The 18,376-nt window shown below is 36.8% G+C and overlaps 1 protein-coding gene across 2 annotated transcripts in view; it reads right to left on the reverse strand.

The window, feature by feature from the left end:
* DMD (dystrophin) overlaps nt 1-18,376 on the reverse strand; it is a 907,831-nt gene that overhangs the window by 778,987 nt on the left and 110,468 nt on the right. For both annotated transcript variants that reach the window (XM_059827200.1, XM_059827195.1), the window contains 4 exons: nt 15,329-15,479; nt 9,789-9,908; nt 846-947; nt 634-741 (listed from right to left, as the gene is read on the reverse strand). In XM_059827200.1, coding sequence (XP_059683183.1) covers nt 634-741; nt 846-947; nt 9,789-9,908; nt 15,329-15,479 — 481 coding nt within the window. The remainder of the gene's footprint in view (nt 1-633; nt 742-845; nt 948-9,788; nt 9,909-15,328; nt 15,480-18,376) is intronic.

Here is an 18,376-nt window from a genome sequence, read left to right on the forward strand (position 1 = left end):
ATAAGAAAGATGGGGACAAACATTTTAGTAGGGCCTGTTGCGATAGGGCAAGAGGTAATGGTTTTAAACTAAAAAAGGGTAGATATAGACTAGATATAAGGAAGAAATTTTTTACAATGAGGGTGGTGAAATAGTGGAAGAGGTTGCCCAGAGAGGTGGTGGATGCCCCATCCCTTGAAACATTCGAGGTCAGGGACAGGGTTCATTGGACAGGGTTCTGAGCAACCTGATCTAGTTGAAGATGTGTCCGCTTTTTGAAGGGGGGGTGGACTAGATGACCTTTAAAGGTCCCATCTAACCCAAACCATCCTATGATTCTAATATATACATCAATAACATCAACAAAGAAACTTTCATTATAAAATATACATATTTTTAAGACGCCCAAATACTATTTCGGTTCATGAACTTCTGAATGAAGAGACAAGCAGGGAAAACATCTGTACCTATTTGTTCCTTTATCAGCAAGGCCATGGACCAATCTATTCCATTCACATGAGACAAAATCCATTCCCAAAGTATGAAACAACTGTTCTGTTAAACCATATTGTCTGAGAATGGGATAAAGCCACCTGCACTCAGACTCATGAATAAGAAAGTTGAACATAAAATAGGAAAATGAAAAATACATACAGCTAATTTACGTAGACTGGTCAGCATTTCATTTTGATCTTTAAAGCCAGTTGTATGAATTTTGCTCACGGCATCCTCTTTCTCAGTAAGCCATGCATCAAAAAGGCACTGAAAGAAAATTGGAGAGAAGAGAATGAAAAGACTTCAGTCAGGCCTTTTCTAGTGCAATTTTTTGAAGAACATTCCACTTTATAACTGCTAAAACTACTCACCTGCTCTTCTGCAAAGTACTGCCATTTACGAAGAATATCTTGCAGAAGGACCCATCGGTCTTCTGTCCATCTGCAGATGGCTGCCCACCGGTTTCCAAAGTGCTAGAAAGAAACACACACACAACAGAGCTTTGAATTTGATTACTTTTTTTTTTTCAAACAAGGTAATCTGATTTTCCTATGGCATTACAAATTTTTGTAAAAACACTTTCATAATTCACTTTTAACAGTCTTAAGCCCTTTAAAATATGTTGCATGTCACACTGAAATGGATCTTATCACCATTTGAAATAAAACCAAAATGGAGAGAATAGGAAAAGCAATGGAACCAAAAAGAGAGAATTTTAATACTAATTTACAGATGAATTTTTCTATTAAGCCTCTACCACTGCACTCTCAAAAAAACTCAGTTTCAAAACCTTACAATGCCAAAACCATAACTAGTTGAAATGTAATTATGGTGGCCCAAAGATGTGATCAAAGAAAAAAAGTATCTGGTTCTTAAGTTGCACCTCAGTGCAGTTGATCTAAGTTCTTAACTGTTTTAAAATATTGCAGTGGGAAAAAACCCCACCTTATAAGCTAACACACCAGCACAAATCCCACTGAGGTTCCCAGATATTTGTAGCATATGCTACGATACACATTTTAAAATTTCACAAAACACTACCTTATTCTCTTTCCCTTATTTTAGTTGAAATCAAGCATTATTACTGTCTTTTAATTTCCCACTATCACAGAATCACAGAATCACTAAGGTTGGAAAAGACCTGTAAGACAAAGTCCAACCATCAACCAACACCACCATGCCCATTAAACCATGTCCCACAATGCCTCGTCCACACGTTCCTTGAACACCTCCAGGGAGGGTGACTCCACCACCTCCCTGGGCAGCCTATTCCAGTGTTTCACCACTCTCTCAGGAAAGAATTTTTTCCTAATATTCAGGCTAAACATCCCCTGATGCAACTTGAGGCCATTTCCTCTTGTCCTGTCACTAGTCACTTGGGAGAAGAGACCAACACCCACCTCACCACAACCCCCTTGCAGGTGATTGTAGAGAACGAGAAGGTCTCCCCTCAGCCTCCTCTTCTCCAGACTGAACAACCCCAGTTCCCTCAGCCGCTCCTCATAAGACTTGTGTTCCAGACCCCTCACCAGCTTCGTCGCCCTTCTCTGGACACGCTCCAGCACCTCAATGTCCTTCCTGTAGTGAGGGGCCCAAAACCAAACACAGTATTCGAGGTGTGGCCTCACCAGCGCCAAGTACAGGGGCACAATCACCTCCCTACTCCTGCTGGCCACACTATTTCTGATACAGGCCAGAATGCCATTGACCTTCTTGGCCACCTGGGCACACTGCTGGCTCATATTCAGCCGGCTGTCAATCAACACCCCCAGGTCCTTTTCTGCAGGGCAGCTTTCCAGCCACTCGTCCCCAAGCCTGTAGTGTTGCATGGGGTTGTTGTGACCCAAGTGCAGGACCCGGCACTTGGCCTTGTTGAACCTCATACAAGTGGCCTGGGCCCATCGATCCAGCCTGTCCAGATCCCTCTGCAGAGCCTTCCTACCCTTGAGCAGATCAACACTCCCACCCAACTTAGTTTCATCTTCAAACTTGCTGAGGGTGCACTCAATCCCCTCATCCAGATCATCAATAAAGACATTAAACAAGACCGGCCCCAAAACTGAGCCCTGGGGGACTCCGCTTGTGACCAGCCGCCAACTAGATTTCACTCCATTCACCACGACTCTCTGGGCTCGTCCATCCAGCTAGTTTTTTACCTATCGAAGACTGCACCCGTGTAAGCCATGAGCCACCAGATTCTCCAGGAGAATACTGTGGGAGACAGTGTTGAAGGCTTTACTAAAGTCCAGGTAGACAACATCCACAGCCTTTCCCTCATCCACTAAGCAGGTCTCCTGGTCATAGAAGGAGATCAGGTTGGTCAAGCAGGACCTGCTCTTCATGAAGCCATGCTGGCTGGGCCTGATCCCTTGGTTGTCCTGCATGTGCCCTGTGAGCACCCTCAAGATGAAGCTCTCCATAATCTTCCCCGGCACCGAGGTCAGGCTGACGGGCCTGTAGTTCCCTGGATCCTCCTTCCGGCCCTTCTTGTAGATGGGCATCACGCTGGCAAGCCTCCAGTCATCCGGGACATCCCCTGTTAACCACGACTGTGGATAAATGATGGAGAGCGGCTTGGCAAGCTCCTCCGCCAGCTCCCTCAGCACCCTTGGGTGGATGCCATCAGGCCCCATAGACTTGCGAGTGTCCAGGTGGCATAACAGGTCGTTAACTGCTTCCTCCTGGATCATGGGGAGTTTATTTTGCTCTCCATCCTTGTCTTCCAGCTCAGGGAGTTGAATACCCTGAGGATACCTGGTCTGGCTATTAAAGACTGAGGCAAAGAAGGTATTAAGTACCTCAGCCTTTTCCTCATCCTTCACGACAATGTTCCCCTCCGCATCCAGCAGAGGATGGAGATCCTCCTTGGCTCTCTTTTTATTGTTAATGCATTTATAGAAGCATTTTTTGTTATCCCTTACCACCGTGGCCAGATTGAGCTCTAGCTGGGCTTTTGCCTTTCTAATTCGCTCCCTGCATGACCTAATGAGGTCCTTGTACTCTTCTTCAGTTGCCTGCCCCTTCTTCCAAAGGTGACAAACTCTCCTTTTTTTCCTGAGTCCCAGCAAAAGCTCCTTGTTCAGCCAGGCCTGTCATCTTCCCCGCTGGCTCTTTTTACAGCACATGGGGACTGCCTTCTCCGGCGCCTTTAAGATTTCCTTCTTGAAGAAGGCCCAGCCTTCCTGGACCGCTTTGCCCTTCAGGACCATCTCCCAAGGGACCCTCTCAACCAGTGTCCTGAACAGGCCCAAGTCTGCCCTCCGGGGATTCATTGTAGTGGTTTTGCTGACTCCCCGCCTTACTTGGCCAAGAATTGAGAATTCCATCATTTCATGCTAGAAAACTTTTATTGAAACAATTCATGATTCAACTACTCTGAGCATCATATGCAAATTATTCAGCTCCTCCCAAATAAAAAAAACTGCAAGATAAATAAAATCTGCAAGATATTCTATACTACTGCATTCTTATTTTTTCATCTACTTCAAAAACATGTCTTGACAAAAGGAAAAATAGTTTCTTACTTTTTTCATATTTATTTATTCAATCCATGATCTTTATGTGTCCCTTCCAACTTGAGATATGAGTTATACAACTTTATGGATACTAATTATGTACTGCATTTAGTATTTACTAAAGAATTCATAAATCATCCCAAAGTTAAGTGGCAGAGGTTATGAACTTCCAATTTAGATTAATGTTTTTAGATAAATCTTTTCATGACCAGACGCCTCTCCATTGGTAATGCAGATGTAGATCAGAATATATTACAATGCACAAATTTAAGCAATAGTTCACACCTGCCCGAGATTTTGAATTCTCATACAAGTCAAATACAAGGTATTTGAGAAGAAAAACATTTTGTTCAAACAGGACCTCTAAAAAAGAATGAATGGACTTTCATAGACTCTACATTTTTCTGAAGAAAATTTAATTTTTAAGGTGTGCAACACCATGAGTTATGCAAGCTCTTACATCTCCACCATGCAAAGGGACTTAAATATTGGGTATATACTCATATGTGCATGCACGGATGCAGAGGAAAACTTGGACTTGCTGGAAACATACACTAATCTACATAAACAATTAATAAACTACCAATTACTAATTTAATAACAATTTTTAAATTATTATTATTATTGACTAATCAATAATCAATTAATTACATGGGATGGGTAACATTGTTGAGGTAAACTGAAAAATAGTATTTAAATGGGTTATATTTTTTTTCTCTTTTTAATCACTTCCCAAATAATGGTTAAATAATATAAATATTTATTTTTATAATTTTTTTCAAGGACAACACCCTAAATATTCTTTATTAGAATACGAAGCAAACCAAAATGAATTTGTTGTATACCACCCCACACAATACAGCACCATATTAGATACCTGAAGTAGGAATATCTACAAACTTCAGCCTGGTATGAGCTATAGTCCTAGGATCATTAGATCTACGCTTACACAGCTCCTTTTCTCCCACTAACTGCAATTCAGCACAGTTCCATATGAATACATACCATACATAACCACCGATAAATCAAGTAATCACACATACTGAATGTCCTGGTCATTGGTATACAACCATCATTTTCCTTGATGTTTTATGATAGCAATAGCAACAGGCACACACATCGATGTATTGTCACGTATGTTCTCAGTTACTTAATTTCTCTGTATGTGCTAGCATATTGTATCTGACTGCTTAAATTTAAGTCATGCTAATCATAGACTAAGCCTCAAACTAGCTTCCTATCTTTATGTTTATGCTACTTTTTATATCAGACTTCTATTGTACTGCATTCTGTAGATGTTTTATAAATAAAGCAGTAAATCTTTTATTGATAAAAAGTATTTTATAAAAACCCTTATACCTTAGTAATTTTTAAATATCTCACATTCAAGCAGCTGACTTTTTTCTTAACAGTCCTCACAAAGAAATATAGTTTGCTCTCAACATCAGCAGTACCATCTTCATCAACTTGCCTTTATCACTGTGATATAACCAGAAGAATATCTTTTGTTTGCTCACCTAGAAAACACCAAAATCTCAAGAGTAAAAATCAAATATCTGGCTTGGCATTTACTCTAAGAAATGCAGGGATTTGCGTACTACAAAAGTTTTGCTACGTCAATATGAAATACTGTTTTCAGCATATGATACCAAAGAGCCAGAAAACCTACCTCTTTTTTTTGTCTCAATAGTTTGACAAGACATTTTATTTTAATAAAATAAGTAACGTTACTAAGTAACTGCACTAATAAAAGGGTTGATACTGTGACCTGCCTTAAACCTGTTATTCTCATAAGAGATCATAACAACCACGATACCAAGACATACTGTTTGGTTGAACAGATTTACGACAGAAAGTTTCAAGTCAGAAATATCATGTCAGGACTGTCTATTTACAAAGTAGATATTCACTACTAAATCATATGGTACTCAACTTTACCTCCTTATTCACATCAAATAGTAGTTGATGCTGTAAATAGCCTGTGTGGTGCCCGGAAACTCAGACTGCACCAAGGGTTTTGTTCCCAACAACTGGGAGAACAAGTCTCCAGAGAAACTGACTGAATCCAGAATAAAAAGTAAAACACCTTCCTGCTCCCTTGAAATGCCTCTTTTTACAGCCCTAGCTGGAATTTTCAGAGGAATCTGCATGTAAAAGAAATATTTTTTTTTGTATTGAGAGGACTCAAAGAATATTCTTTATGACCACAAAAAGCAGAAGATAAAATATTCATAGTCTGCAAAATGGTCAAAGTAAGGAAACATGAGAACAGGAGAAAATTAGTAAAACCAACACAACTCTTGGGAACACTGGAGTGAATGTATGAGAAATGAAATAATATACCCCAAGTCTGCAACTAATAGAAGAGTTTTTTTGAAAGATGCTTTTCTAATAAAGTAAGGCTATCCACTCCTTAAAGCAATGAGAAATAGTGGAAATATGGTTTTGTCTAGATGCAAAAACAATTTTTAAAAAAAAAGAAATATTGAGCACATTCATAGAATTTCTCCCATGTAGCAATAAGCAGTGTGTGTAGTTCTTTAACATTCCTCACTTACTTTGTTGTATTTTTACAAGAACTACCCATATGTCATCGTCAATCAAAGGATAGTACCCTGAATAATATGAATATATAATAGACAGTGTAAATTACACTCTCAGCTCCTTTCCTTTTCAAAAAGAAAGGCATAACTGAATTGCAGCTGCTTGGAAAATGCAGCCTTGACTATTACATAGCAATAACTGTTCACTTTCTTCCAAATCTGATCCTGACCAGTATCTCACTCAGGCAGCCTTATTAAACTCTTTTGTCTAACAGTGCATGCTCTTGTTTTGTTCTACTTTTGAAAGTCAGACTGGCAGGTACGTAATTAAGCTTTGAACTTTGCTCCATTGTGCTTTTTGCCAAATGCTCTGATGGTTATGCCTGCCAACACATCGTAGCTCCCATGCTTACGTTCAGTTTGCAAGTGATGTGAAAAAAATAAAATAAAATAAAAAACCAAACAATCTTTCTGTCCACTCAAAAAAGGAGATGTAACATTTTGCTAGGCTAGTAGGTGGACTGTGGTAACTCAGTTCTCCTGGGCATAAAACTATGAGTTTGCACACCTCCCTAGCACCCTAAACCCCTAGCTTTATATCTGTATTTTGTTTTTATTAACATCTGTAATACTGCTACATATTCTATGACTTCCAGAGCAATGGCATTATTGAATTTTTCTTTCAGATTCTTCTCTAAAACAGTGTGATTCAAGGAGGGAACTGAAAAGCAGCTGGACTGTTCCATGCCACCCCGCACTCTGCTCAGAGTATGCCTGTGCTGCAGGGTATGGTGCCTCAGGAATTGCCTTACTGGAATCTTCCAAGGAAGATACTTTCTCAATGTCAGCAATAATTGGGCACGCTTTATCCCAATAACAGGTGCCTTCTCCACTAGTACAGTTACAAAGGGTGTATTTCCGTTGTGTTCCATTTACACTCGTCATTCTTTATGTTTCTGCAATGGGGTAAATATATTACAGTAATGTCTGTTTCAGGTTGGATTCCAATGTGGGTCAGCCACAGAAGTCGCATGGGATACAAATGGTACCTTTGCAACCAGTGTAATAATAGGGGGATGCAGTTGTATCGCCTGATGTGCTCTTAATTGTTCAGATATCTCTCCGAAAAAGTGAAATTAGATTAAATGCTCAGAAATCCACCAAGCTTCCATTTGTTTTTCACACTATTAAAAAAATCTCGGTTGTACATCTAATTCATGAAGTGCAGTAAATATCAAATACCTTCAATAATTTTTCCTTTTTTTGTCATACTTTACCATAGGTCTCCTTGCAAGAACTTACTGAACCTACATATAATAATATCCTGGTTGAACCTTTTCCCATTAATTTTTGTATTTCATTTAATTCTTCTTCCTCTTCCATTCAAGATATTTTCCTAGTTCAGTTTAGCTTCTGCAACCATGTGCTTGCAAGGGATCTGCTTTATTCCACTGAACAGAATACAAGGAGCTGGCAAGAAATTCTGGAAGCTTAAGACTCTCTTGAGCAGGTACACCACAGTTCTGACACTTAAGATTAATTTAAAAGGAAGCAATAATTGACAGGTCAGTAAAGGCTGCATTGTTACCTTGGTTGGGTTATGCTCCCTGAATGACTAAGAAGTTGCAGTAGAGAAAACTGAGACTTATTTTTGAAGGGACAGTGCTCAGCATCTTAGCTAAACACGTACTACCTACTCTAAATTCCAGACTAATTACTGATTTACTGGTATTGGTACCCAAATTAGCTAGATTCAAGACAGCACACAGATACCCGTCTGTGCTACAGCTATACCTTCCAGCTGAATGTATTGATAGCTTCTCTAGAGAAACCTTGAGCTTTAATGATTCAAAAACCAGAAACCTTTTTATTTTCTTGGGCAATGAAGCAAAATGAAAGAAAAGTACTTTCTTCTTTCTGAAAGAGAAAAATGGAAGGAATCTTGGTTATAGTACTGTCATATTTCTTGAGCAGTGATCCTGGAGATCTGACCACCAACATAGGGATATTCTTATTCTTTATTTCAATCAATGTATCTCAATACTAATTATCCATTTAAGTTCATCCAGATGTTACAGTAAGAGCATTGCAATATAAATAATACAGTAAGAGCAACTTTTTAAAGATGCGAGTGAAATACTAAACTTTCTTATAATAAAAGCTAATATTTAACAAATTTTTAGAACATCTTGGCTGCTAGCTTTATCACAAATGTATCTCCAATGTGTCATTCTTTTAAGGATACTCAAGTAATTGTACTTAGAAAATGGGATATATGGAAGTTTTTGTCTGTTGATCATTTAGGCTTTGTGTCGAAACGCAATTTAGAACAGGTTTGGATTGCAAGGATGTTGCTGCTAACTTCTCCCAATTCCAGTACTCTAGGAAGCCTTGTCATGAGAATCCTAAGTGATAAACCATTGTAAAAAACATGTATGCTGAAGAGGATATAGACTGAAACAGAGAAATGAAATTAAGGACAGACTGAGATGATACCCTTCATTTCCTAGGAAACATGTCCACAAGAAACTAAGGGAAGGAAATGTTGATGAAACTAAGGGAAGGAAATGATGACTTTCCCCAAAAAAGTGTTTTAGAAAAACCAGCATGTTCTTAGTATTTCTTGATAATCTTTATTTTTCTACAGAAATATGATCCTGTACACATTCACTATTTGGCTTTGCTTCCTTAAAAAGTCCTATTTCAATTTTGTTTGACCAGCATTGCCATTAAAAGACACACATCTTGGGCATTATTTAAAATGAATGTGCCTTTAAGAACTTGCCAGTGGATAATGACACTTTATGTTACTATTACACCACAATATACCACATATACCAAAAGTTTCCCATCAGAATAAAAATCCTCCATTCTCAATAACTCACGCTGCTGAACAACTGTGTAGATTCTTACATGCAATATCCTTTTCCTTAGCCACAACAGAAAATCATGTTACTTCTGTCAGGAGGAATGAAATACAATTAAGACAAACACTTATCCTTGGATAGATAAAATAGGTTGATACTGAAGGAATCGCAAAAAGAAAGTTGCTCTTAGATATTGGATATTTGTTTTTTCTCCAAAATACATGTATTTTATCCATCTATGCAAAAGTCACATCCTAGAGAAATATTTAAGATCATCCTCAGAAATATCTCCTGAGATACCCCCAAAGCTACTAGTAGTTCTTCTTCAACCTTATTAACACTTAATGCCACTTACAGCTTTTCCTCTGAGACAGAAGTTTAGTCGTTACCTGAAGCTGCTCTTCCAGTGCAGCAGTAGCTCTGTCTCCACTGTTTTCATCCACCACCACCACCATATGGGTTAGAGAATTCACCTTGACTTGTTCCTGTTCCAAATCTTCTTGAAATGCCTATGATTAAAGCATACATGCTAGAAAATGTGTTCCAAATTAAGAGAATGCTGTGTGTTTTCAGTCCCACTGACTGATTAATATGTATAACTAACCAACTATGAGAACTTTATAATCCTATTGCTGTCAATACTAAGTAATTCAAACTTATTTTGTTACCTTAGCATATATATGCTAACATAAGCATATTGAGCAGATTTCCATTCCTTTCACAAAAATAGCTTACTGTTACTCACTCACAAGTCCTAACTCTTGATACAGTATTTCAGTCTGAAAATTTGACTTGAGAAAGCATTTCTTGAGTTGATGTAATTGACTTACAGATATCAGTATAGGATGTGTACACACCAATAACCTGCAAATTTTAAATAGCCACTGGACTAGATTTTATACTTCATATTAACATATTAAAATATTTTATTTTGCAAAAGTTACAAAAATATTAAAAATTATATAGTTTTTTATTAAACAACTGCATACTATCTTCAGTTTGGCACTCCTATAGCATTAATAACATAAGATGAAACTGCTCAGGAGATGACTAAAGGTTAGGAAACACATGCAGCACCCTTGTTTCACTTATTGCAGAAACCAGGAAATAAAGTGAGGGAAGTACTTTATATAATTTCATGTAATAAGTCTAATCAATTGTTCCCTCCCTCCTCACAGTGCAGAGAAGTGCAAGGGGAAGTCTAGACATATTCACTCTTTAGATGATGGTTTACAGCATATTCACTGTACACTTAACATACATCGCAAAAAATAAAAAAAAAAAAAAATCTGAGGTACTGTAAGGTACTGTAACACCTTAGTAACAGCCCCTTGGTGGGTTTTAGTGTCTCCTCTTATTTGTTTTTTTTTTTTCTTCTCACTTGCCATGAAAGATGGAATCCCTACTTTGCTGCAGTTTGTTAACAAAACCAAAACCAGCCCAGCTCCTGTCAGGCACTAGAGAACTGAACAGCCAGAGCTATTTGCTCCTTTCTTTGCTGAGATGCAGCAACAGAACAGGCGACAAAGATGGAAGGAGAAGTAGCTAAAGTGTTGGTACTGAAACTTCAAGCCACAGAGAAGGCAATATTCAATTTCTTTTCATAATTTCTGTTACCTATCTCCAGCTTTATATTAGCATATTAACAACCAAATGTACATTTTTAACTCCCAATAGTTAACCACTGTTTTACATTACTGGGTTCTATGTTGTGCTTCTTAAATAAAACTTGAAAGAACCCCCCCATCCTGCTCCCCTGAAAAAAAACAAGATATCCAGGACCCCATCCTGCTTAACACACTTTTTAGGTGTCTATAACTAGCTTCAAACCAATGGAAAAATATGGGAAGCCAAAGCCCTGGGTGGTGTCCTCAATACTTCAGCAGAGTGGGTTCTAGTGATTAGTACATATATAATATGATAGTCACAGTCTGAAAAATAACCACATATGCCTTGTCACAATGTTAACCTTGACTGTATTACAAACTATGTTGAATTTCACCATACCCATTCTTCTGCAGCTTTTTCAAGTAGAGTAATTCACTTAGGTACGAAGAACAAGCCCTTGCTGAAAATTGGGTCATGCATTTTAAGTGTCTTTCGTAAAACATCTTACTTTTATTTGAAAATTAAAAAATAAAATATACTGTGGCTATAGGCAATAGGAAAGGGATTCACAGACTACTTTGTTTTTAAGGCATAAATTCCTTACCCTAACACATTTAAGAGTTTTAATTTCTTCATGGGCATATCCTTTGAGCCAATATATTTATAAGAATCCTCCTTTTTCTGACTTTCATGCCTGTGATTACCATTTGCTTCAGAGAGCTGGACTATAAAGCAATTCTCAAGGACTGTGAAGTACACCAAATTCTTAGAGCAATCCCTGGAAGTCAGACTTCTCAACATTTTATGACCCAACACTTGATCAAGGAAGAGGAGGCAGAGCACTCATGGATCAGGCCGTATAACACAGCTTGCTTCCCCTGGGTTCAATTCCCTCTTTCAGCTGTATGACAATAAAGACATTGCTCTGTAAGCTTACAGCCAGGGATAAGGCGACTTTTATTTCCTGATTAGCAGGTATCTGAGAGATGGCATCCCAGAACAAAACCAGAGTTAGCAATGCTCTGCAACTGCAGGAGCAGAGAGCACTTTGGAAGTGGGAGTCTTGCACGCAGGGTGAAAGATTTGAGAAGTCAGGGAACTGACGAAACTAGAAAGTTGAGTCATTTTCTAATCCCCAGACAGATTAAATTTGCCCTGAGCTAAAGGGCTGTTCTTTGTAATCCAAGTGTCTGTTTTTACCATGAAACTCACTGGCGACAATTGTTTGTATACAGGAACCTGTTGAAACAGGAATTTACTGAGGGCAATCTCAAGACTAGAGCACGCTCTGTTCAAATAATTAAAATTAAATTTCTAACAAGTTCTCCTGAGCTTGTAGAGGTAGAAAATTTTCAGGGACTTAAAATGTAAGATGGATTATAGATGTTGATGCATGGGGATAGCAACAACAGAAACTCATAAAAATCCACAGTTCCTTTAATTCCTATCTATCGGAGAACAACTTATGTGACTCCGACATCATCTACTTCAAAGTGAATAAAAGTACCTATTTAGGGTATCCAGGTACCCAAAGACAAATCCACCCCTGATATCTGAACAGTTAGGAAGTGTCTCATTTTACCTTTGAAATTAATTTGAAGCACTGAAAAATCCTAAGACTAAAAGCTTTTCATAATTTCTGACATTTTCATAAAAAATTAAAAAGGCTCAGCCTTCCAGATAAAGTACAAATACCTAAGCAGCTTAGTCTTTTTAGAAAGTTAATGAAACTATAAAATCTACTAACTATAAATTGTGGAATAATAATGTGGAGTAATAAAATCAGTTCAATTAAAAGCGTATCTTTGCTTAATAATAAAATTTCTAATATAGTATTCTGCTTAGACAGCTCAACAGTCCTCAGATTTTTATAGAAAAGCAGCTTTCTTCCTTTATAAAATTATAAAGGAGGGATACTTGCAACAGCAGACAAAACACATAAAATACTGCTGCAAAAACTAATAGTTCTTTATTGATATGTGCGACTATTACTCAAAAGTATATTGACTATGCCAGGTTTCTTACCAGAACCGTGTACCTTGCTAATGACATAAAATCTTACAGAGTTTACCTCTATTTATGTTCACTCAGAAAATTTTCTGTATTATCAAGATATTAACCTCATATACTACTGAACTAAGTAGCATGCTGGAAAGAATGTTGTGTGCTTTCTCTGGTCTCAGTGATGAGTGCCATTCCCAATACACATTACTGAATTATTTTTCTTTTTTTTTGTTATAGGACCCAGCAGGGAAACTGAGGTGTTAGTCACAAAAACTTAAGACCAATATTTGGAGACATCATTGAGAAAAAAGTAGAATAAAAGAAATCAGATGTATGGAAGTTGTAAGTCAAAGGGGGATAAATAACAAGAAATAAATGGAGTTAAAAGTAGTTACTAATGAACAGATAAAGAGGAAAAGTCAAAATGATAAAGGTAAAGAGGAGAGGGAGACAGGATGATAACAAACCAAACCTATCATCTTTGCTGCAGTCTGTTTAATTTGAAATAATCTTTGCCTTTTTTATCTTCTAACTTCCAGTTTCTCCCATCAATGTCTAGAACATTGTTTCTGAAATGTCCAGTCATGTGAGACTAAGAAAAATTACAGGGGGTGTTGTTTTTATGCTTTTTTGTTTGCTTATTTAATAATGAAGCAATAACTGTGCTATTAAAATTCCATTGTTTTAACCGTTGTTATAGAAGGTAGCTTTGCTGCATACAATGTATAATAAAATTATCTGAAACTCACACTGTATGTGAAAGAATGGTAAACATCTTATTCTTTGACTTATGATTAAGACGAACTATACACAAATAGAATTTTAATGTTAAAACAAAAACATTTTCTTTCCACATTATTAACTCAATTGTCTCTTATACAGAAAACAGAATTGAAAAGTAATACACATAAATAAATAATGTGGACTAACTCATCACACGAAAAATTAAGAACTAGTATGCGGGAGAGGTAGATTTCTGCATGTCTTCACTCAAAATATTCACATACAAGTTAAATAGCCATTTTTCTCAATAATAGAAAGAAACAGCATAAAGAGATTGCATAAATAAAAGGATTACATTTTACATTAGTATTTAAATACAAAATGCATAGAAATAGGAACTAAGTTATTCAAGGCTTAGTACTCATGTATTCAAAATCTTTCCGATTTCTTTCTCTAATTACCATTCCATAATTACCTGCTGTCTTTTTTAAAAAAGAAAATTTCATGTCAGAATATATTCTTAGCAGCAGTAGGTGTAGAATTTGTATTCTTCTTCAGTAGCACTCCTTAATCAGAATGCAGAAAAATCACCTTTAACACAGAAGTGGATCATGAAGTCTTTTGCAGCTTTTGACCTTCTTTTTAAAAGACTGTAAAAGCTGGTTTCAGTTTGAGTTGTTTTTTCAGGATGATCTGCCCTCTAGAACCTGGACTAGCATTGACACGGGCCATCAAGCATCAAATGTTAAAATCTCTCAAGATACTATGGAACCGAACTGCTTTGAACCACTGATTTAGAAATATTAAGAGGTTATCACAGTAAATCTCCATGAGCTCACAAATCATCTCTGTTTTCTATACTTTTCTGTGTCTCCCTATCATCATCACCATGTGTCATGCATACACATATAAATATATTTTTAAATTTAAATTAATGTGAAGCCAAACAACTTAATCCAGTAAATGAAACAAAGCTATTACACAAATTACAGTCTCTCTCTTTTTAATTCTTAATTCTTCCAATTAAAGAATTACCATCATGGAATGTGGAAAAAAATTGGCTAAATTCTCTCCTATACTCTATCTATTAGTTTGCTATTTTTCATTAATTCAGTACATTACTAAAAAGTATTTTGTACAGTTAGAAACTAAAGTCAATTTTATAGTGCTGTACAGTTACATATTCAGAGTCCCAGGAGTCCTAACAAAATTATGCAGTTTAATTATGACTACTGCATCATTGCTACTACAGCATACAAGGAAAATAAATGCAACATGCAAAAAGATGAAAACACAGGTATTAAAAAAACTGATATATTCTTATTGTACTGTGTAATGAAAGGATGTTACAGTTGTCTCGCATGTTCTAGTATATTGTTTATATTTAAAAAGAAAGTAATTTATTTTTTTATATCAGGATAAAAGTCAGAGTTGTGATAAAATAACTCTACAAAAGCTTGTTAATTGTACAAACAATCAATATTAAACAAAGTTTCCATATTACTTTGCTACGTTCTAATGGCAGGAGTAGAGCTTTTAGAATGTCAAAAAATAAAACTGTTTTTTATGCCTTTAGAAGCATACCATAGCATACCTTATGCTCTTCTATTTGATGCTTTATGTCCTCTAGATCTGGACCTAAGGGCTCTGAATCGATTTTCTTTGTCCTTTCCTCTGTTTTTGTCAGCCAGTCAGCTAACTGGGCTAGCTGCTGATTCTGCAGATCCATTAAAATTTTATGTAAACTGTAACACAAAGAAATAATAATTTCAATTTTTACACGAAAGAAAACAACAGGCAGAAATATATGCCCTGTATACTCTTAACTGATTTTCATGAGGCTACATCTCAAGCCAGAATAAAAAAAATATACTTTTCAAACAGGTAACTGAAAATTTGTTGAAACAATTTTGAATTAGGCAAACTGTTTTGAAACATTTTTTTTTTTTGGAACCTGAGTACTGTCTGTTAAAGTTTTGGCCTCCAGTTGCATTTCTATTAGAGCTCTTTGGAAGTTAAAAATTCCTACTCTCTGGTTTCTTAAAGCTTGTATTGTCTACTACAAGTACTTTGAAAAGTGCTCAGACAGCTGTACTTATCAGGTTCCCTCATATTTAGGACATTAAACAGAAGAGAAGAGATTATTACATTTTCAGTTATTCAGTGGAGAATGCTCTGGAGAATTTAACAGTTTTGCTCGAACAAAGTATTCTGACAGCTTCAAAATGATCTGTCCAGAAATCCATTACAAATCCTTCACTTACACTTGCCATCTTTAGAAATTCTCCATAGTTTCCTAAAAAAATCTTCATCTTACCAAAGGTATTTTTAAAATAGTGTAAACTATTGCTGAGTGATAGAATTACAAGTAGTTATTCCTATTACCCATCTTTCACATAACATAAAATTTTTAATTTTACTTAGATTTGACAGACCAAAGTCACTGTTCTCAGTCACACTGAGCTTGGTGAAACCAGTGTTTTTTATAGCGTATTACATCTCAAGCACAACTCTTGCAGCAAAAAGTTAGTTAACTACTTTCAGAACTCAATTTGGAGATTTGAAAATCTGAGTTGAACTTTCAGACTGGAGAAAACTGCCGTGTAAGAACAACGGCAGAGTCCTACTCTACTCCACTTGTTTCTCAGTTGGCTTCTTGTTCGCTTCTTGAAAATACAGCCCAAATTAGAAAGCTATTGTAAATTTTGTCTCTCTGTGACCAACAGCACCTAGAATTGCCCAACTTCACACTGACATTCCCCTCCCCACCCCATCCCCCCCCCCCCCCCCTCCCAGGACATTTTAAATGAGTAAAACATAGGTACGTTTTCTCCCACAGCACTTGCAGAACTGTGATGTGAGCGCACTGCTCCAAAGAAGTGCAAGAGGTCTTGTCCATGACCAGGTAGGCAACTTAAGAAATGCTCACACAAATCCAAACATGCAGCTTTCCATCGCAATTTCAAGGTATGCTCAAGTAAAGCAAGTACTTCTGAGTTTGTCCAAACAATTTTGGATTTTCCCAAGACAGTTTGAACAAACCCAGAAATGTATAATTTGAAAAACCATGTCTAAATTGTCCAAAGTAAGCATTGTTCTGTATTTTCCCAGACACACCTAATAGTTTACAAACTAATCACTACAGAATATTGCATTAAACATGTAGATGATTACTTTTTGGTACGCATTTAAATTCTCCTGAACTACCAGGATTTAATATCTGCCAACGTCATGCAGATATAACATGGGAAATCCCATACCTCATTTATAGCTTGTTCATATTTTAAGGCATATGTCTGAAACTTCAGCACTTCTATTGTTGGTTGTTATTAATTTTATTTCCTACCTTCTTTGAAAAAAAGATTTCCTTCCAGTTTTGACTTTTCTCAAAATGAGCATTTGGTCTCTGATTACATATTTCTATTATTACTATGTGCTACTTATATAGTTAAAAATAAGTACTGTATACACAGTATTAACTAATATTGTAAAAAGAAACTGCTGTTTCCAGTGTTATTTGACGCTTTCTTTGTATGTATCTCAGCTAACTCATATTCCATTCTTAGATACTATTCCTCAGTTTATAAGCAATCCTTGGGATCACCTATAAATTTAGGAATGCAGAATACTCTGAATCCTGTGTATATACTAACTGTCACATTTTACTCTCAAGGGCAGAGCTGCCATTTAGAAGGACCTAGACAGCCTGGAGGGACAGGCCAGGAGGAACCTTACCACATTCAACAAGGACAAATGCAAATTCCTGCACCTGGGAAGGAAGAACCCCTGAAATGATACAGGCTGGGAACTGACTGGCTGACGGAATTCCAGCACTAAATCTAACTGAACCTCCATCACTCTGCTATTGTCTTTCTGTCCCTGAAATGGCCTTTGCTTTAAAAAGATGGGGCATTAGATGAAAGGCCTTCTCAAAGTAAACTTTAACATGTGTATGCAAATAATAAATGTAGTATTGGTAAATCTTTGTTAAATAAGGATCCATTTTTCTAATTGAACAGAAGTTTGACCACATAGACTTCAAATACCCCAAAAGTAACAGGCAACAAGAATGAATGAGATATTTTCAAACAGGGGTGCAAAAGGAGTTACTCAAAAATTCCTAAGACTTGGATATTTTAATCATAAAAACTTAGCTGTTACAAAAAGAAGCTGTTTGTACTTCTTTTTCCTTAGGGCAGGCAACAAGACTAATCATTTATCTCAGGATTATCACTTGCATCCGTATAGATAAAAAAAACCAAAACTGGCTGAGGACTTTTGAAACAGATAATCGAGTGGTATTAGTAACCATAGGAAGAGTTTCTTGAAACAGGAGTGGTAATGGAGAGAAAATGTGAAAGGCAGTCTGGGAAACAAAGAAAGAGTGCAAGTGGTGATCAAAGGAATCCTGAGGAGTACATGGACAGGAAGCATATCTTCAGTGCAGAGCAGCAGATACAGAAAAGGGGAGAAACTGCAGGAAAACACTGAGATGAGACAACTTTATGGAAACAAAGACATGCATACAAACTTTTAAAAATTAAAAGTTTGTTTTGAAATAAGGTTTTAATTACACCTCTTTCTAGAATGGTATCTCACTGGTCCCAGATGGCATTGAGATAGTATTGGGTGTAACACCTGG

The sequence above is a fragment of the Gavia stellata genome, chromosome 1 (genome assembly GCF_030936135.1).
Source record: "Gavia stellata isolate bGavSte3 chromosome 1, bGavSte3.hap2, whole genome shotgun sequence".
NCBI classification, from domain to species: Eukaryota; Metazoa; Chordata; class Aves; order Gaviiformes; family Gaviidae; genus Gavia; species Gavia stellata.